A 21,569-nucleotide genomic window follows, 5' to 3' on the forward strand; every position below is an offset into this window, starting at 1 on the left:
CTTCTTGTTTATAATTATACATTAAAAAAAAAAATCATCCCTTAAGTGTGTGTGTGTGTGTGTGTGTGTGTGTGTGTGTTAAGAGATAGTGGGAGAAAGGGAGAGACACATTGATTGGTTGCCTCCAGCACATGCCCTGAGGCAGGGATCACACCTGTAACCCAGGTATGTGCCCTTCAAAGGGAATGGAACCCACAACCCTTTGGTGCAGGGGCTGACACTCTGACCATGAGCCACACTGGTCAGGGCTAATTTTACTTTTAATAGCTTAATTTTTCAATCATACTCTTCATGTTTTCTGGAGCTTTGGAAATTTCTTAATGTTCCCATATCCTTAAAAATTCCTGTACTCTGGACTGGCTCCGTTCCCGACTTCCTCACACGCTTTCCTCTGTGTCCTCCACGCCCTCCCTTACTCCTAATAACTGAGACCTTCACTATTAGTCTTTTGCTTCATAGTTTCCTCACTGTCTCAGTGACTATCACCTCCCCTGAAACCGTTGCTGCTCTGTTAATGATTGCCAAATATCTATCTTTAATCCTCGTGAATTCTTTGAGCCCACATCTCTAATTAGACATTTCACTGATACCTCGATGTAAAATACAGACAAAATGAAATTCATTAATTTCTTCTTGATTTTTCTTTATCCTTTAGGGCGAATGGCAGCATCGCTCATTTGACATCCAAACGCCAACCTCCAAGCCATGTAGGACATCCTTCTCTGCCTTGATCTCGTCATGAAAGCAGCTTCCCATTCCTACTGCATTAATGCTTGCGCTTGCCCCTGCGCTGATCCACCATCAGCATCTCCACAATCAGCTAACTGTGTGATGACTTCCCAACAATTCTCTCCATGCAGTTCCAATCCCCAGTAACATACACCTTCAGGAGCCACTACACCAAGGCTCCTAGGGTCTGCAGACTAGGTTGTAACCATGCGTCTATGTGGCCTTCAAATCATTCATAGCACATTTCATCTAAACTCGATTGTGCAAGGCAGAAGAAATGAGAAAGGATCTAGTCTTATCCCAAGCAGGGAGCCCAGTGTCTAACATGCAGTAAATAATAAATACTTCCTAAAACAAAGAAAAGGAAACTTGATCATTACAGAAATGGTATCATGCCATTTAACAGCTTTTCATTGTCTACAGAATCCAGTTCTGGCTTCTGAGTACGAGCTGATCCTTGCACACCTCGCATCATGCTTGCACACGTGCCTTACAGAACCACTTCCTTCCTGTGCTCATGCACCTTTGCACATAATCTTCTCACTCTGGTTTCTTGTCTGCCTATTTACTCTTCAAAATTAAATTCAGAAACTTCATTGACCCACCCCATGCAGTTTGGCTGCTCTTAAGATAGAGTATAACTCCATCCTTAATATATATTACATCTCTCTCTCTGTATCCCCCACTCCATGGTAAGCTCTTTGAAGACAGGGATCGCATCTCTTTTTTTTTTTTCTTTAATGTGTTTTTATTGATTTTAGAGAGAAAGAAAGAGGGAGAGGAAGAATGGGAGGGGAGAGAGGGAAAAAGAGGGGGGGGGAGAGAGGGGGGAGAGAGAGAGAAAGAGAGAGAGATCAATGTGAGAGAGGATCATCTATCAGCTGTCTCCTACATGCCTCCTACTAAGGACCTGGCATGTGCCATGACCAGAAATCAAACCAGCAACTTCTTGGTGCATGGGACAATGCTCAACCAACTGAGCCATATCCTTTTTATCCTCCAGGGCCTATCATAGAAATCATACTTAATATACTTCAGTGCTATACTTTTTTTCTATTGGCTACAACAAACTAACTATATACAACCAATAAGCTACCTAACTGGCCCAGGCTGGATAGCTCAGTTGGTTAGAGCATTGTCCCAATATGGCAAGGTTATGGGTTCGATTAAGGGCATATACAAGAATCAACCAAGGAATGCATAAATAATGGAACAACAAATCGATGTTTCTCTATATCTAAAATCAATCAATAAAAAAATACATTAAAAAAAAAAAAAAAACACTGCTTAACTGATGATTTAGTTTTCCATGGCAGGTCCACTGGCTTCTAAATTGTGCTCCATCGAATCCAGAAAACCTGCATTTTTAACTTACATGGTTTTTCCAATGTCATTCTGAACTTTAACTTTTGAAATTTCTACCTTTCAGCACATGTAGAAAATATTAGTGTCATAGAGTATTTTTGCTTATCAAATTCCCAATAGTTCTTTTAGCCTTATAGTACTTTGTAAGCCTTCCCCTCAACATTTTGCCACATATTAGAGTCACTCAACCATTCACCTTACTCTGTATATTATGACATGAACTCCTTTATAGTAATGACCATGTTCTGTTTGCCATTCTATCTTTCCTAGTAACACTGTTTCTGGAACATAGAAAATACTCTGTTAAATTAATGAGACTCTGTATACAGTGACCACCAGAACACGATGCAACAGAAATCGAGTAACAAAGCTACAAGCCTATGTAAAAGAATCTGTTACTCTATGTACAGCAATCTATTCTTTTTTTAAAAATACATTTTTATTGATTTTTTTTTTTTAGAGAGAGAGAAAAAAAGGGAGAGAGAGAGAGAAAAACATTGAAACATCATTAGCTGCCTCCTGCCACCCCTCACTGGGGACTAAGCCCGAAAACTGGGCATATGCCCTGACCAGGAATCGAACCCAGATCTCTCAGTCCGTGGGACGATGCTCAATCCACTGAGCCACACTGGCTAGGCACAATCTTTTACAACACTGGAACACAGAGATTTAACTTGTGTTCCTTACTGGCATTTCTATCCTTCAGCCCCAAGCTTTCAATCAACTTACTTTATATTCTCATTTGCAGGTACTTCGGGCAGTTGCACAGTAATCATGCCGTCCAGGTTGGTCTTCCCAATGAAGGCAGGCTTGGTACGCAGCACATCTGGGGCGGTCTTCGCGGTCACCCTGTGCTGCAGCCCCCCAGCACTGTTCCCACGATTTGTTAGCACGAATGAGTAGGACTTCTCAGGCTTCAGGTTGACAATCAACTTTTGTGTAGCTCGACCATCTACTTCTTCTACCATTTTCCCATCATCATAAAGAATCTAGAGAGATACAACCAATCACAGAGATTTGCTTATCAGAGAGGTGATGTATATTTTCTAACCTCATGTGCACTTGCCTTTAGAAAATGCATATCAGATCAATTTTAATTTGGGATAATTCTTAAACCAATAAGCACTCATAAATTCTAGAGACTGCATCAATTTTTCATTCAGTTCTTACTGCATAATGATATCAAGTTTCTAACTCTAGCAAAAAATACACAAAAAAATGCACAATAGCTTTCCAATATTTGACTTGTCAGTTGTATGTGACAGAATGGAACGTGTGCAGGAACGCTTTAGGTTTCCAATGTATTGCACACATCACTTTTTTCTAAACATTTACATTTCTGTTCCTAAATCTATTTTAACTTTCAAAAATATTTCTCCCCTCTTTATTTCATAGCATCTCTCCGCATGTCTCAATGGAGTTTAAACTCTCAACTGGAGTTTAAAATGTGCAAAGAATTCAGGCCAATAAACATATTTTTAAAAATCTATCGCATTATACTTAGGTAGAAACTAGACAAATCTCACTTTCTGGTGGAAAAACAAAAACAGTAGCTTCGAGGCAAGAAGTTCAACTTGGAAACAGGTCACCTCCAGAGTAATGTCAGCGCTGGGTCTGAGCTCCTGCCCCCTCAGAGTGGAAAGGTCACACTGCCAAAGTGTCAGACTCAGTCTATGATGTGAAAGCCACAAATGAGACGAGCAGTATGTGTACCAGAATCAAAGCCGCCTGTTTGCTTTGTAGGTGACTGATCCAGGTGAACTGCCCCCTCCACTTTTACCTGGGATTTCTTACACAGTAGAACACAACTTACTTTGAAAGGCATGGCAGAATTATAATTCTCTGGAATCTCCCAAGACAGTAGCACTGAAGTCTTCATTACTGCTTTGACATGAAAATTTTTTGCAAACACTGCTGGAAAAGGAAAAACAGTGTATTTAAACTACTCCTAAAAACCATGACCTGTCCTTTTCCACCATGGACCATAAGGATTTAAGCTGGATGCTTTCTACTTGGACGAGAGAGAGAAGTATGATTTGCCTACCTGTTTAGAGCATTCATTTAAATACATCATCCTCACAAAGATCTCTCCTTTCTCTCCATTTCAGTCAACTATATTGTGTTCTCCTTACCTGAGGACATTGCATGGGGGTGCTGTCAGCCAGACTTGCTTGGCACTCTATAACTGAAATCTAAGGCATCCAAAACTTATTAAGTTTCACATACTTTACCTTTTGGCTTTGGCTGAACCTATTAATATGAATGGGTCGATCAGATATTTATAGCTTCAAAATACTGATTTCCAAAGACCGATATTCCTTTAAAGGAGGAAGGCCATAAGCAGACAAATCCTACCTTGATCCACAGGCAGTGTCCTGAACTGGACACTGGGACTATATGGCCCGGGCCCTTTGCTCGTGTGAGCACGTACTTTTACATCATATGTGGTATCTGGTTTTAAGCCACTGAGTGTCAGAGTGGTGTCAGCGGGAACAATAAGCTGCTCCATTGGAAGAAGAGGGATGTTGATATCCCTGTACAGAAGGGTATACTTGGTGATAATGCCATTTCTCTCTGCCAGGACAGGGGGCTGCCAAGATAACTGGACGGAGGCTGAAGTGGTGCCTTCCGAGCGGAGGTTCTGAGGGAATCCAGTTGGGACTTCTTCGGGGACCGAGATCTCCTTCACCATCTCCTCCCCAAAGCCCACTTTATTTCTGGCCGAGAGCCTGAAGACGTAGGATGCGCCTTTGTGGATGTCTGTGGCTGTAAAGTGATCTTCCTTCTCAGAGAACTCAAGAGTGGTGAGCGGCTCCATATCCTTCCGGCCAAATTTTAGACGGTAGCCCTGTAGAGGTCCAAATGTGTCCACTGGGGGGTGCCACTGAATGAGAGCGGTGTTCATCTGGGTGTGGCTAATCAGAAGGCGGGGCTTTCCTGGAACTGGAGCACATGGGGAGGTGGTGAGAGCGATGTACATGGATGCTCGCATTGCAGTCATCGCTGAACAGGAATAACATCTACAGGCATCCTCCTTTCTTATTAAAAACAAACAAAAACACATAACTGAGCCTGCTGTGAGTCTGTACATCGTTGTGGCAAGATACTCCTCCTCCTACTTTTAAGGTAGGCTGAACTGGTAGAATTGTATAATGGACCCAAAATAGGACTTATTAAAAAAAGATAATTTGAGGGGATATTTTAACATCTTCACCGTTTCAGATCTTCACACACAAAGGTTCATGCCATAGAGAAATGGATGAGTAAAGATTAGCCTATTTGATGCAGCTAATAACAAGTATAACATGTTTAGTTATTGGGTGCATGCCACGCACCAGGCAATGTGCTAAGGGCATTGCATGTAACATCTCATTTTATTTACATTCCTTACTCCTGACTCATGCTCTGACTAGTTATCTTCATTTGTATGATAAGAACATGAAACCCAGAGAGCTAGAACACTGCAAGGTGAGATGTGTAAGAAGTGAGAAAAGTATAATACAAACCCAGGTCTCTCTGAATCCACAGCCCAAACAATTAACTATACCGCATTGTTGCTTATAAGTTTACAAACAACTTAGTTCAAAGTAACACTGCTTTGACTGACTATGGATCTAACTTGCATTTTTTGTCTGTATGTGACTATTCACGCCAGCCATCCTCATCGAGTTTTTCATATTTAAAACAAGAAGTTTGTTATGACCTACCCCCTAATGTTGTAAATGTTAAATGAGAAAATTCATGTAAAAGTCTTCACACAAGGTTAATATTTTATTAACATACTTATCCATAATCAAAATATTAACCTCTTATAGTAAGGGACTAGTTTCCTGTAAGTACACAATTTTCTTTTCATGTTAAATAAGTTAGATATGTAAAAAGTTCTAATCTACTCATTCAGTGGGTTATTACAAATGTAATTGTTTTTTAACGGAGACAATTATCCCTGGAAGCCACAGAGAAGGGCAGTAGCAAACAACACAGAACCTAATGCTTCTTTGGGAATAGTCCAGACAGGGGAGGAAGAAGATACCAGTAGAATCAAAATGAAGCCAAGTGCATAGAAAGGGGAGGATTACAGAAAGGAAGAAAAGTGTACACGCACGGCAGACTGGCAGTGAAAACCAGTATGATGAGGATGCAGATAAAAATAAAACAAATAAACAAAACCAGAAAGACGAGAAAATACATAGATTATTAACCTCGGCGATGTATATATATATATGTATTTTAGAAAGTTGAAACCCCAGTAGTAGCCCAAGAACAGTTCATTAAGATAATCGTATCCTTCACCAATGAAGTAACAGTTTTGTTTCACATGCTAGGTAACTTCATATAACACAGCTAACCCATACTGTATGGGAAGAATAGTTCCTGAAGTTTGTAATTGCTATTACATGTGTTGTTGAGAGTTGGCCCAGGAACCAAATCAAACCAAATCAAAACTTGTGTACTCATTGTTTCTTAGGAAATTACACATCCAGAGATTTTAACAACCAGCTAAGAAATTCTCAAACTACTCCCCATTCATAAATTGGAATAGAATTATTCCATTTACAGTGGTCCCCCGTTATCCATCGTTTGGCTTTCTTCAGTTTCAGTTATCCGTAGTCAACTATAGTCCGAAAGTATTAAATGAAAACTTCCAGAAATCAACAATTCATAAGTTTCAAATTCTGAGTGGCCATGAAGAAAGCTCAAGCTACCCCACTCCATCTGCCCGGGACTCGAACCATCCCTTTGTCTAGTGCCTCCATGCTGTAGGTCAGTCACTGAGTAGCCACCTCCATTATCAGAATGACTGCCACGGCCTTGCGGTGCTTGTGTCCCAGCAACCCTCATTTAGTTACCACAACAGCCCCAAAAAAACAGTGGTAATGCTGGTAGTTTAGATACGCCACAGAGAAGCAGCCAAGTGCCTCCTTAAAGTAAGAAGTTGAGCATAGTACAATAAGATATTTTGAGAGAGAGAGCACAGTCACATAAGTTTTATTTCAATATATTGTTTAACTTGTTCTATTATGAATCTCCCACTGTGCCTAATTTATAAATTAAACTTTATCATAGGTATGTATGTACAGAAGAAAATACAGTGTAAATGGGGTTCAGTACTATCTTTGATATCAGGTATCCCCTGGGGATCTTGTAATGTACCCCCTATGGATAAGGAGACACTACTGTATTTTTATTTTAAATTTATTTAAAATTATTTTCATTTTAAAAGTCACTTTAAGGTAGACATTGGGAGGCATCCTTAACTTCCCTTTATGTGTGTATAACATTTACATGATTTGCCCATCAAAACGTCAACAATGTCAAGGATTAAACACTTGAGACTCTGCTGAGAAAAAATAGGGCTTTCAGCAGAGGATACATCATTCAGTACACAAATCCAGTTGAAATTATTGGGCAGAAACAGAACTATTAAGTCTCAACATTTTTCAGATACAATATACTATATGATACATGTTTATAAAAATGTTCTAAAACCCTGGTTCCAAGGAACTGCACAGGAAGTATGTACACTGTTTCTACAAGATGCATGCAAAGCGGGGATATATCAAACACTTTTAGTCTTCTTGCTATAAACCACAATTATTCTAATAATATTTGCCAGCCAAATAAGAGCATGCTTTTATTATCTGGCATTTCACTTTATAATATTGCAGTGGTACCACTTTTGAGAAATATAATGGACCGGTAAATTCTAAGACAAAAACACACTGGCCTTATAAAAATGTACATTATTCTCCTGTGGTCAGAGCCTAGCTTGGACTGGTGCCTTTTCTGTGTATTTGTTGGAATGCTGGCGTGCCCTTAACTGAGGAGATGTATGCTGTGGGCTTGGACTCGGGATCAAAGCGGTGCTCTAGAAGGAAGAGGGTCAGTTCTGACCCTCATTTCCGCTGCTCTCCATTCAGGCCTACAGCCGGCAGCCCTCCCTCAGCAGAAGTGTCTCTAAGCCTGAACACAGGGGAACCAGTCCTGAAACACCAGAGATGCACCAGTAAAGAGCTGGGAAAGGAAGGAATGCTGAGGCGGCCGAGAAAGAACCCCAGTACCGCCCAGGGGAGGCCAGCAGCACCAAGGGAATGACTCAAATCTCCATAAATAGGTGACGGACAGAAGAGTTCAATTTGGGGTAAGGGTTCTGGGCATTTCATCCGAGGAACATAAAAAGTGAACAGGAATATGGAGTGTTCTACAACCTTGCAAATATGGTTTAAAAGAATTATCCAAATCTCTACATATTAACTTCTGCCTCATTCCATTTCTGATTTCCCGAAAAATCTATGCACAAAACATGTACCATCTATTCACTTTGTGCAAAGACTTGTACTCGGGCACACAGGTACCTGGGTGGAAAAATAATGGTGGATAATGCAGGGTCTGTGTCCCGTGATCAATGCATACTCTGGGGGAGGGGAGGAAGAGATGTAGTAGGAGGTACTGTATGTGGAGTCTGACTCAAGACTTCCAATACCTTAAAGTTATTTTGTGGACCACTTCAAAAAAATTTGTATTTATTGATTTGAGAAAGAGAGACAGAGAAGAAAGAAGGGAGAGAGATGGATTTGCTGTTCCATTATTCATGCATTTTTTGGTTGTACCCTGACCAGATATTGAACTGGCCACCTTGGTGTATCAGGGCAATGCTCCAACCACCTGAGCTACCCAGCCAGGGTTGGACCACGTTTAAAGTCACCTAGTAGTAGGCTCAATGGTCCTGCCTACTCCAGCATAGGAGCTGGAGAGATGGCAAGATGAAAGAGTCTTAAATAATCACTCCAGAGCGGTTGGAGGTCATTTTTAGTAGCGTCTTAGTGAACTTGTTGAACAAGCAGAGAGAGCCCAGGTGCACAGTAAATAAGCTAACTCTAACCTCTGTGATGGCCCATATTTAAATCTCTTCCTTTCGCTTTTTAAATTCTTCTTACTCTCTTACTAGATTCTTCCCTATTAAGAACTTTTTAGAACTTCGGAAATGGTATACATTTCGGTTGCTGCCCTTCACTTAGCAATGGCAAGCACTGGAGATCAACCGAGGCTGCCTCAGTCCCAGGGACTCTGAACTCAGCTTCAGTGTAACCTCCCACCTACGAAGAAACCATCGTAACTGGCTGGCCTAAGCCTATTGCTCCCAAATTCTCCGTCAGAGTTGTCTTTTCTGTCATCCTTAAACATGGCTGTTCAGGACAGTAGTACAATTTATGTAAAAATATACAGAAAATTTCAAACCAATGCCTTTGCTGGTGGCCTTAAATCTCAAGACTTCACGCAGCAGACCAGTTCGTATGATGCAGAGCAATGCGAGCATTAACAAAGAAACTACAAACATCACTGAAACATAAATGCCGACATCGTCAAGGCACCCCTCTGGCTGCCTGCACCTTACACAACTGCCTAACTTACAGCCAGAACATTCTGTCTCAAAGATATGACTGTTCGCAGATTTTAGGAATAACGTACTATACATACATGTAGCCCACAATCAGGAATTTTACGATTAAAATAAAATTTCATGAGAATTCCTGAATTCTCCATGGGGGCAATTACTAAATACACTTATAATGGTGGTTTATTAGAAGCTCGCATATTCAGATACATTCAATAATTCTTCATAGTCACATAAATATAAGGATTTTTTGTAATAGTATACAAAAACAAAAAGTAATGAGTTCACTGATTACCTGGGGACAAACCATGACTGGGGAATGCTTTTTAACTAGTAGGTTGGTGGCAAAGAAAACTACAGATTTTCTGTAAAAGGTATTATAAATCTGGATGCTCCCAACTCCAACCCGGGTTCAGTGGGAAGGTCTCAAGAAAACAAATGTTCACACATCTAAATTATAAATATTTCCTACCTGAATACCTAAGTCTTCACTGATTAATAAAGATCTGAAATTATAAATGAAAACTCCAAACTGAGTCTATATATAAATAAGATTGACAGTTTTAAATAATTTTCTCCATAGTAACTAAAAGTGGTAAGCTGGTCTTTAAAACAGACCTAAAACAGCCCTGGCCTGTTTGGCTCAGCGGTTAGAGCGTCGGCCTGCGGTCCGGAGAGACCCGGGTTCGGTTCCCGCTAAGGACATGTACTTCGGTTGCAGTTTGTCCCCGGCCCTGGTTGGTCATGCGGGTGGCAGCCACTCGATGTGTCCCTTCACGTCGATGTTTCTCTTTCTCTCTCCCTTCCTCTCTCTCCCTCCCACTCTATCTGTACAAAAAATGGAAAAATATCCTCGGGTGAGGATAAAAAAGAAAAAAAAGAAAAAAAGAAATAAATAAATAAAACAGACCTAAAACAGACACTATTGTCCGGCCAGTGTGGCTCAGTGGTTGAGGGTCAACCCAGGCACCAAGAGGTCACTGGTTTGATCCCTGGTCAGGGCACATGCCCAGGTTGTGGGGCCAATCCCCAGTGGGGGGCATGCAGGAGGCAGCCAGTTGATGTTCTCTCTCATCGATGTTTCCATCTCTCTCCCTCCCTCTCTCTCTAAAATCAATAAAAACATATATATATATATTAAAAAGATAAAATAAAATAGACAATAGTATTCCTTTCTCTAGGACCCCACACCCTTTGGCTATACTTTTTCCTCCTCATTATAAGACCCCCATCTCATGGAAATGGGAGTTTGGTGCTTCATGTAAGACACTGCAAGTTTATTAAGATAGTCATAAATATGGGTGAAGTAGATGTATTGTCTTCATTTTGAGATTAAACTTCAAAATTGGTTGTCTATATTCAAATAAAGGCTGGTTCCACAGCAAGACAGTCAGTGTGGCCCAATTTAACATGTGTCTCCTATCCATGGCAATAACTGAGCTTAACACAATGGTATTCTTACACACACAGCACATGTCCAGAAGGCTGTCTTGAAGGAATGCTGCCATCTGTAATCATGCGGCTTGAGGCGGTTCCAGGTGGCAGGAGGTGAGTGAGGCACATCTTATGACATTTAGACAAAACTGGCAGTGAGCATGGCACCCGGGAGGGTCCTCACCATCACAGCTGTTCTCTGCTTTATGCCTTACGTGGAGGTGTGTTCCTACAACGTTATGTGAGAAGTGATTTCGGAGGAGTAAATCAAATCCCTGTCTAAATGTTCCAGAGGAGATTTCTATGGAAAAGGACCAGAGGAGAATGCCTTTGTGGTTACCTCTTAACTTATTGTTTTTACAATGCCAGGTCTTCCTTCACGCCGACTTTTCCCACTGTGCCCCACCAACGTAACCCTAAAGAGCCCCAAGCACCGTTCTTCAGCCAGAGCAACCTGACATTTAGCCTTTGGCTCTTCTACATTCTTATTCCTTCCCCATTTTTTTCTTTTTTCTTTTTTTTTTTTTTTGTGTGTGTGCCATTTGTCCTCCTTAGAATCCCCAGGGCAAGGGGTGAGGGGAAAATGTCAAAAAATAAAATGAAGTCAACACCTAGTTCCAGACGGCGGCTCTTCAAGCAGGGTTTGTTGTTGGGAGAGTTTGAAGCTGTTGGGTGACTTTCCTACCTAGAGGATGTGCCCTCTGCACCTCCTGGGGACCTGTTCCTTCACACCCTTCAAGCCTCTGCTCAAATGCCCCACCTCACGGAAACCTCCAGGGGCTCTCCCCAAAATAACCCCAAGGGGCTGCCCGATGCTTACGTCAACACACCTTTATTTTTCAGTTTGTCACTCACTGACATTTTCTTGCATACTGATTTGCTCACTTGTTAATTAGCTAGTCCTGGTCAGAAGATAAATTTCAGGAGGGCAGAGTCTATTTCACTGACTGATGTATGCCAGTAATGGGAATAGTGCCTGGCACCTAATAGATGCTCCAAAAAATGTGTGTTAAATGACTGAAACATCTGAGCAAATTATGTTCCCTTTATCTTTTCTGCTAATATAGAAACAAACAAACAAACAGTTGACCACAGTTTATTTCCCCCTCCCCGTTAGAAGCCACCCATCCCATTTGGAAAATGAGTATCACTGTCACCCAAAAGATGTTCAAGGTACATAGATGCACAGACTGGTTACCTGCTCCTGTGGTGGACACCAGCTTGGGCTTGCTGCGTGCACCGTCCCCTTTGGTGGTGTAGGCTGTGACGGTGAGGGAGTAGGACGTTTCCGGCTGGAGCCCAGAAATAATCATGTCCTGAAATGACACAGTAGAATGACACTGATTCAAACCATGCTCTGAAGGCCGGCGGGGGGAAAGGGGGAGCAAGGCATCCGTTTTCATCTCTGTGCATGCTTGAACATTCCCCCTGCAGCCATGCCATGCACTGGAAGTGTCATGCCTGCAGCTCATGCTGTGGATGATCTGTTTCCATGCTGACACTGGAGTGGGGTCAGCCCTCCTAAGAGGCAGCTCTAAGGGAAAGTAATTAAAAACATAAAGCCTGGAGCCAGACTTCCTGAATTCTTCAATGGAAACCTGCTTTCCCTTATTTATTAGCTTGGTGATCCGGGGTGTATGTGTTTACCCCTCTGTGCCTCAGTTTCCCATGTGAAAGTAGGGATGCTAAAACTCCATAGGATAACTGGAGGATTGAATGGGCCATACATCAGGTAAATGATTAGAACTATGCCTGGCTCCTACTGAGCAGTCCATGAACTAGCTGTTATTTCATGCCAGAAGCTCTCCATGGGCACCCACTACAGCCTGCCCCACAGGCTGGGGCTGATGCCAACACAGTCTGTTTTATCACCATGGAAGTATCGTGCCAAATGGCTGATCTGTTGGACCTAGACATCTGAGAGCCAGAGAAGTTTCTTGGGACTCAGGAAACATATGATTGGTTTAACTGTGTAGACTATGAACTATAATGCTTACACACTAAGGGGAAGCTTCTGCTCATCTCCAACCAAAGAATAAGACTTGTTCTACCACGTCACCAATATGTGTTCAACTAATTCTGATTGTTTAGAAAATGTTAAGTATAACCCACGATTTATCAAAACTCTCCGTTTTCTCTTAGTAAGAGCCCAAAGCTGTGATAGTTATTATGCCTAGAAAATCAGAGACTTGTTCTTCCAAACTGGAGGTTACACGATTCTTTGGATCGTGCTATTAATTTGTCCTGGTGTTTTTCTTTACAGTTACACACACACACACACACACACACACACACACACAGCAATACAAAAATACCCCTTTCAGATTTTTGGTCCAGCTGTTTTCAGATTAAGTGTGATAAATTTAAATCATACAATGTCATCGTTTTCTATATCTAAAGACCAGGCAAGTGCGAGTTCAGTGAATGGGTTGGATTGTGTGAACAGCAGGATTTTTCTGTGTAAGGCTGTGATGGGCACCACAGAACTCAATTGTTGAATCTGATCCCAAATATGCCAGTTTTTACAATGTGCTTTTCTCAAAAACGTAGGAGTATCATCAGTGTGGAAGTTCAAGAATTTCAGATACCATCTTGAAGAGCCACTGGGAATACTATTCTGCCAGATGAATGGAAAAGTTGGGAGAGAAAATTTATTTTCAGGAACTTGGAATGGTTTTACTAACATTACAGAGAATATAAAAACTAAGGGCACCACATAAAAGAACATTTTAAACTGCAGCAGACAATTGCTGTTCCAAAAATCATGATGGGTAAATGACAACACTGTTGTTTGCAATGTCCCCCTCCCCCGCCATTGGATTGCCGCTGCGAGAAGGCAAGGCGAGGAGGAAAAGGCAGCAGGGCTTGGTTTATAGACTCTGCACCTTGTACCAGTTTCTCATTTATACAACTAGGTTAACTACGTGTCCTTTTTCTAGCACAGGTTGTAATAAGATAATATAAACAGTGCAACTTGAAATTGGTCGAGCCCTTTGTGGCAGTATCATCTCAGCTGGCTACACACCACCTGGCTCACACCACACCTTTACGCTGTGGCTGTACGTCCTGGGTGGTTGCCGTACCCTCTGTGGGTTAGTGTGGCTGATATCAAGGCCACAGTTCTACACTCTCTCTGTCTTTTCCATCCCCAGCTCCACTGACTTCCTGCCCCTTGCCTGTTAAAAGTTAGCATTATTGGATGTTCTGTAACAATCACTGGTCTTCTGCATTTCTTTCTAATAAAAAAACATGTTTTTTAAAGCCATACAATTGTATCCATTTCCAAACCTTAAAAGCTTTTCTCTGCCTCTATCTTAAATTCTTCCAACCCTGACTTCCACTGGGGTTCCAGTGGTATATACACTGGAAACATCCGCTGGGCATTTTCCTTCAACTGTCATGTGCTACCTCAAGGTTGGCTTAACTGAAGCTTAAATGTCATTCCCAGAAGCAGACTCCGCTCCTTACTCCCGTGTTTTAATGAATAGTGGAGCATCTTCAAAATGCAGAAGCGACACTTTGATCACTTTTTCTTCCTCAAATTCTCAGCCAGTCGGCAAGGTTTTGTCAATTCTTTAAAATATTGATCATAACTATCCCTTTTTCCATTTCTGCTGCCTCGACTCGGTTCACTTTTTATCACTGCATGGCTACCTCAGTCAAAGAGCTCTTTCTGTTTGTTTCCCTGTTTACTATCTTTCTTCTTTATAATCTCTCCACTAAGTGTGCAGGTAATGACCCAATCAGTAAGTCACAAAATCAATTTAGTCAGTCATGACCAGCATTAAAAAAAAGAGTATACTTGAATATTAAACTTTACATATATTTAAAGGTCAGGTATTGTTTTGAGAAACTTTTTTTTAAACATATGCAGTGGTCATGACATATAATGCACTTCTTACGATGAGTTGTGGTCAAAGAAGTTTATAAAACACCGTTATACTAATAATTTTTCATTATACTAAACTTATTTCTCAGCTATATTTAGCTGTACCTTACTAACCCAAACCTTTTACTTCTGTCAAATTGGCAAGCTCACTGTCCCCTGACTATATCACACTCTTGACTGCCTCAATGTCTGCTTCGGCTGTGCTCACCTCTGCAAAAGGTGTTCCCATCCAACTTCCCAGCATGCAGGTACACACAGACACAGATACACACGCACACGCACACACACACACACAGACACATACACACGCACGCACCTTTACCTCTTCAATCCCTACTTATCCTTTTATCCTTTAAGTTTTCAGACCTCTACTGACCTCCTGGTCTACTGTCCCTAACCGCATAGCTCTTACTGACATTGTCACTCATTTACTAACTAATTACACACGGATTGATGCTATCATGTATATTGTACTTTACGAAACTTTTCTGAACTTTCCATCCTTCCTGGCCACCTAGACTGTAAGCACTTAGAAGGCAGGTGTCACGTCGTGTATCCTCCACAGTGCCTCATGTCCAAGAAGCTCTCCATAAATACCACAACCCACTCATTCCAATCTTAACACTCCCTCCCTCAGTGGGATGCTTTCTGCTTCTTGACGTGACTCATTCAAGTTCACTCAAATTCGTATGGGTAGAGCAGAGCATTGCCGTTTCTAGAGAGAGTGCATTAGCGCCAGGTCCACGGCCTGTGGTCCACTGAACACGTGACCCTGCAGCAGGATTTCCGCACAGCCTACACACGCCTCGCCGCCTGGGGTCTGCAGTGCCTCCCCGTACAGCATGCCTCCTCTACCGCGTCCCAAGGCAGAGTTAGTAGCAGCCACCGCAATAACATGAGCACATGATATTTCTCAGGCAGTCAGCAGTACCATGCCAGTTTCACAGAACAAAACCAAAACAAGAAGTGTACCATGTAGTGAAGATATTGAAAAAAATAATGTGTTAGTTCATGCATCCAAACAGTGACGACATATCACAAATATGTGACAGAGGAGGATCAGAAAAAATAAAATAAAATAAGCATGTACAATCTGTTTTGACAAAGCAGTAAAAAATTACTCACATGTTCAGTAGTATCATCAAATTCCCACTGATTGAGATTAAGAAGGTTGGGGAGGGAGGAACAAAATAAAAAGAAATGAAGAGAAATTTGTAGCCTGATAAAGGCAATGGTGTCCTTGTTAGCTTAAAAAAATCAAACAAAAAAAAGCAACTGGAGCAATGTGCACAAACTCCAAAGAGTGTAAGTGTGTCATGCTGCCACCTTCGTTCCCACCTGAAAGGTCAAAGGTAACTGTGCTCTGCATTGTTACCGCTAACACAACTCATTTTCCTAATTTTCCACTGGAATAAACCAAGAAGGCACAGCAAACAGCTGATGCACACTACTTTGCGACGTTTATTTAAAGTTTTTCCTTAAGTTACATAGTCAATTCAAGTCACTATTAAGATGGATATATCTTGGCAATATTGAAATCCTATAGTCCTGGTGAAGCCCTGCGAGACGTAATGATATTTCAATGAATATTTAAAAAGAAAACATGAAATGGGAAAAAAAGAAAGAAAGAAAATCACAGGGGAAATCAGCAAATTAATAAAGAAAAGCCAAAGTAGAAGAGAAGGAAAAAAAACAAAGATCGAGTGGCATTTAAGGAAATTTTGGTATTATATAATTCTATTAGCTACCATGTTCCTAATGAAAACAGCAACAGAATTACACTTCTATAATGTAATATTCTCTAAGAACATCAAAGTATGATGATCTCATCCATTTCTTTTTCACAAATGCAGACTTACAAAATAAAACATAAACACTGATGGCTTTATTTTATATTATCAGAACATTCTATTCTATTTTACATGTAGTACAAATTAAATATTTGAAAAGGCAAGTCAATGCTCCTTTTCCAGATCAAAGGGACACAATGAATCTCCAACCACATCTACAGAAGTGGCCTCTAAACCAAAACCATACGACTGGATTCAAGGTAGATAAGTTAGCCACCAGTCCAGCTCCCTTTATTTGAATGTTTCGAAATGGAAGCAAACAAAAGCATCTTTGTCAGTTGATTATATCAAGGCTTTGGATAAATACTTTCCTTAGAGCCACAGGGATATTTATTTGCCCTCTTATTTTCATTGAGACAAAGATGCAAAACTTGGCCACCTGGAGCAGCAATTCACAACTTGGTTCATCATCTTACTGACTTTCATATAAAACAAGAAATTTTATATTGACATGTTTCAAATGTTCAGAAATATCATCCACTGCCATGCCCAGCTACCAATGTGCTGGACAATCAAAGCCCTTCCCTATTCATAATATCCCATCTCTAGGGGACCAGGCATAGATAAACTAGCCCACGGGTTATATATAATCCCCAGCAGGGCAGATACTGATTAAAAGCGCCCTCTCCCTTTTAGAAAAACATGACATATGAATTTGTTATGGTACTATCTTTGAATCACCATGAATTTATGCAAAAAGTAACTCTCTGTTTTAAACACCTGATTACAAAACCATGTTATGACTACACAGTTGTGATCACTGCCTTAAGACCCATTCCTCACATACTCGACTGACTAAAAACTTTTAACCTGGCTCAACGTAGGGATCCCATTGATTCTCTGGAAAACTCTCATTTTGATCATGGTCATTATCTTCATTTTCTGGGAAATGAAAATCCTTTTTATCAACTATGTAATTTAATAAAGAAGGTCTAAATAATATACTCGCTGGATACATTTTTCCAAAAAAAAAAAGAGTATCTTTTCTTCAACAGGAGAAGTCTTATGTTTTAAATTAGGTCAATTTAATTTTATGTAGTTTTAATATGGCAGAAAGTAGATGCTATCAGCAAAATTGCTTCTGAGAATTCTTCCCCTTGATTTGATTAAATCAATTTTTTGGAAGTCAGAAAGGCAAACTCAGATATAGCTTTAGAGAGCTGAATATCTGTATTTGAAGAAAACAGTTAGCATGTTATTTTCACTACCATTTATTTCCTCCCTTGATGGCACCTCTGATTGAGAAGGTATATGCATACCATGTGCTTTAGAAACAAAAATTTTGTGCAGGGCTTTTAAAATATATATAAAAAAAAAAATAAATGGGGCCCATTTCAAGAGACAAACTAAAAAACAGCATCACCTAGAAACATAGGTACGTAATCAGAGGCTTACCTGTGCGTCGGCCAGCATGACATCCTTCAGCATGGGCTGGCCCTTGGGCTCACCGTTTTCCATCTTCACATAATGCACCTGGTATCCTCTTATCTGGCCATGCTGCTTATTGGGCACAGGTGAGCGCCATGTGACTTTAACAGATGTTGAGTTGACAGCCTCTACCTCGACTTTGCGAGGAGGACCACTAGGAACTGGAACAACATCATCGGATAAAAGAAAATTATAGGCACTTGTCCCACCCAGTCAGAGCATTTTCTTTTTTTTTTTTTTTCTTTTTTAAAAAAATGGGCAGACCCACTATTTTTCCTTTTGGAATACAAACATTTTCAACCAATGAAAATGCTCAACCAATCTGCTCTACCTTTTAAGAAAAGATCAAAAAACATGACCGATGCCAAAAAAAAGTATGGAAGAAAAAAAGAGTATCAGAGAAATAGAAAAACATGTAAAAAATGTACAAAAGCCAAGGAAGATGCTTTGAGGTTCAAAGCATTAAAGCACAAAGAGATATAGCATTGAAATAATAACAAAAACTGGTTGTTGATTGCTGTGTGTTTTTTAAAGGTTTCTTTTTAGCAGAAAAAAATAAAAAGATTCTTGATTATATGAATTTTCTTCTTTTTTTCTCATATCAAAGGTATTCCATACAACAAATGCCAAAACTTAAATGTCGAGCATCAGTGCTTCTGAAATATGCAAGACAAAAAAGGAAACAAGAAGATAAGAAGGCTGTTTTTTAAAAGTTAACTTCAAAATGTAAAAGAAGTGACTGCAAAGAGCCAAGAAAAATGCAGAAGATTTTAGATGAAGGCACAGAGGAAGAGCCTGGATTGCAAGGTCATAGGAGCAAACTGTTCTTTTAAAGGGAAGCAAATTACTGTGTTGAGATTGAAAGGAAACAACAACAACAAAAAAATGCCAGGCTGTAGCAAAGGTAGGTCTTTGGCAAAAAATTGACGTTAGAGCGATGTTGGATAAAAAGATGAGCAGAGAAAAACGGATTACTGTTAGCCTATCAAAAGACAGCAGACCAAGACTGTGTCAGAGGGAGCAAACGGACGTAGCAGAGGCAACATACCATCTTCATCGGTTCGAATCAACACGGACAAGCTCTCGGGGCCGGGGCCGACATCTGTGTGGGCTGTCACAGTGATCCGGTACTCAGTCCATTTTTCCAGCTGTTCCAAAAGGTATTTGGAAGTGTCCGAAGGAATTCCCAAAATCTCGTGGGGTTTGTCATCTTCTCCATCCACTGCGGTGTACTTGATGGAGTATTCAGTAATAATGCCATTCTGTTTTTCCACTGGTGGAGGTTGCCAACTTACCAAAATACTAGTGGAACTTGGGCTGGTACAACTAATGTCTTGAGGAGGAGCTGACGGCTCTTATTTTGGTAGTGAGTTAAAGGAAGGTTTGAGTGAAAGGACAGGAGTGGTTGGAAAAAAAAAAATGATAAAACAAAAGAAAAGGCAAAAATAAATAAACGAACATTAAGGGCAATGAAACAAAACTAAGGCTTTGAAACTTAAAATAAATTTTTAAAAAATAAATCATGTACCTTGGCTTAGTCATTATGAATAAACCAAAAAATAAATGAATAAATGACCGAACATAAATGTTAAATAATGGATGGGGGGAATATATGAACATGAAACCTTGAGATAATAGAGCCTCCAATAAGATTACCTACCTGCAAATTAAATTCTTCTTCTAAACCAATCCCTCAGTATTCCCCAGCCCTACTGTACAGCCCTATGTTCAGTAAAACTGCAAATACTAAAAGATGTATTAATGAGCATCTTGGTGATGCTTCACAAATGCTCTTTCAAGCTTTCATTTCTACATTCTAGAACGAGGGTGATCCATATACAGTATCCATTTGTGAAAGCATTCTTAAGTGTGAAAGACTGCAATAACTACTGATACCCTTCCACCAATTCCAATTTTTTTTAAAGGAAAGAAATAAAAGCCCCCAAAACATAAAAGCGTTCCCCTTTGACTATCTGAGAAACTGATTATGCCTGACCAGTTTCAATGAAAAGCTTTAACCTAACATTGATCATAGCCCATAGACAGCGAGCATGCAGAATCAATAAAGGATGAAGAGGCATAGTCCAAGATTTACCTACCCGAGAGCAATGTCAGGCTTGTTGATTCTGACTGTAACTTGTACTTACCCTATATCAGCTTTCAGCTTTTTAAAAAATTATAACTCTTCTTGAGACACCATTGCTAGTGAAAAATTAGATTCCACCAGCAAATTTTGGTAAAATCAATAATAATCATCTATCCCTTACAAAATGTCAATAACATAGCCATTAAAAAGAACTGTTTTAAAGAAAAACCTGAGAGACATCTAGAAAAGGTATGACTTATTTTTGATTTTTGTACATAATTCCTTTCATGCTCTACACAATTATTCATATAAAGTAGGGTTGAAAAAAAGTTAACAGAAACTTTCTTATTGCCCATTCTAAAATAAACCGGTCACCTTCTGAGCAATTATTTTTCACTAAATTAATCAAGCACATCACTACTTGAAAAAATTAAAAAGCAGTAAAGACCAATGCAAGTGTTATCATAAATTATATTTAAAGTTAACAAGATATGTTCCTAAAAAACAAACAAATGGGATAAGACATACATAAATACATACATATATATTTTAAGGCAGTGTCTATAGTACAATAAGTAATTTATTTATCTTTTTTGTATTTGAACATGCAGTCTGACACTGTGGTTCTTAATCTTATGTAGTGTCAGGTTTATTAAATCGTTTGGAGAATTATCAGTCTTTACATGTCTTGTGTTTTTCATTACACTCAATCAAGAAAAGCTCCCTGTGCTGACAAAAAGAAAATTCTCATTAAAGCCTCATAAATTTGAAATAAGATTTGTAAAATCACTAGAATATCTTTTTTATTGATTCTGACTATAAAAACTTACATTTCAAATTATAAAACTATTTTAAATGCATCATGATTATTCATAATCAATTTAGTTATTCATATAACAGCAAGGATTCATTTGTAATTGTTTTTAAAAAGCTGATTTGGTTTTTATAACTTTGCTACCTTCAGACCTATTCTTTGAGTATATTCAACTCCATTTGAAATTTTTATTTTAGTAAATAAAGAAAAATAAGATTTTGGTGTGGTTATAAAAAGTCCATTCTGTCTCTATGTAAGTACATATGTATGTAAGTATGCAAAAAAGCTGTTTGTAAACCATGCAAAATACAGTATTAAAGCATGTCACATTCCTTTTAATTAAATATCTGATTTTAAGAATTATCTTCTACAATATTACTTATCAGCCTGGCTAGAATTCAAAGCAGATGTACAAAACTGCATTTACATGATTCAGGTTCAAAGAGAAAGAAAATTTTATGGGAATAAGCTATAATCACTAATGGATTAAGCAAGGCTCCTAATACTTTTCATACAATGATCATGTTTTGAGAAAAGGGAAGAATATGATTTGTATTATCAAAAGAACCCTGAAAAAA

The 21,569-nt window shown here is 39.6% G+C and overlaps 1 protein-coding gene across 10 annotated transcripts in view; it reads right to left on the reverse strand.

Annotated features, from left to right (window-relative positions):
- PTPRD (protein tyrosine phosphatase receptor type D) overlaps positions 1-21,569 on the reverse strand; it is a 315,163-nt gene that overhangs the window by 163,048 nt on the left and 130,546 nt on the right. For 4 of the 10 annotated variants that reach the window (XM_036260627.1, XM_036260626.1, XM_036260631.1 and 1 more), the window contains 2 exons: positions 3,908-4,005; positions 2,824-3,083 (listed from right to left, as the gene is read on the reverse strand). In XM_036260627.1, the coding sequence (XP_036116520.1) occupies positions 2,824-3,083; positions 3,908-4,005 (358 nt within the window). Of the gene's footprint in view, positions 1-2,823; positions 3,084-3,907; positions 4,009-4,449; positions 5,038-12,122; positions 12,241-15,938; positions 15,966-18,058; positions 18,253-19,139; positions 19,446-21,569 lie in introns of all 10 variants that reach the window. The other 6 variants (XM_036260625.1, XM_036260624.1, XM_036260623.1 and 3 more) reach the window with 4 other exon arrangements.

The sequence above is a fragment of the Molossus molossus genome, unplaced genomic scaffold (genome assembly GCF_014108415.1).
Source record: "Molossus molossus isolate mMolMol1 unplaced genomic scaffold, mMolMol1.p scaffold_m16_p_14, whole genome shotgun sequence".
In the NCBI taxonomy this organism is placed as follows: Eukaryota; Metazoa; Chordata; class Mammalia; order Chiroptera; family Molossidae; genus Molossus; species Molossus molossus.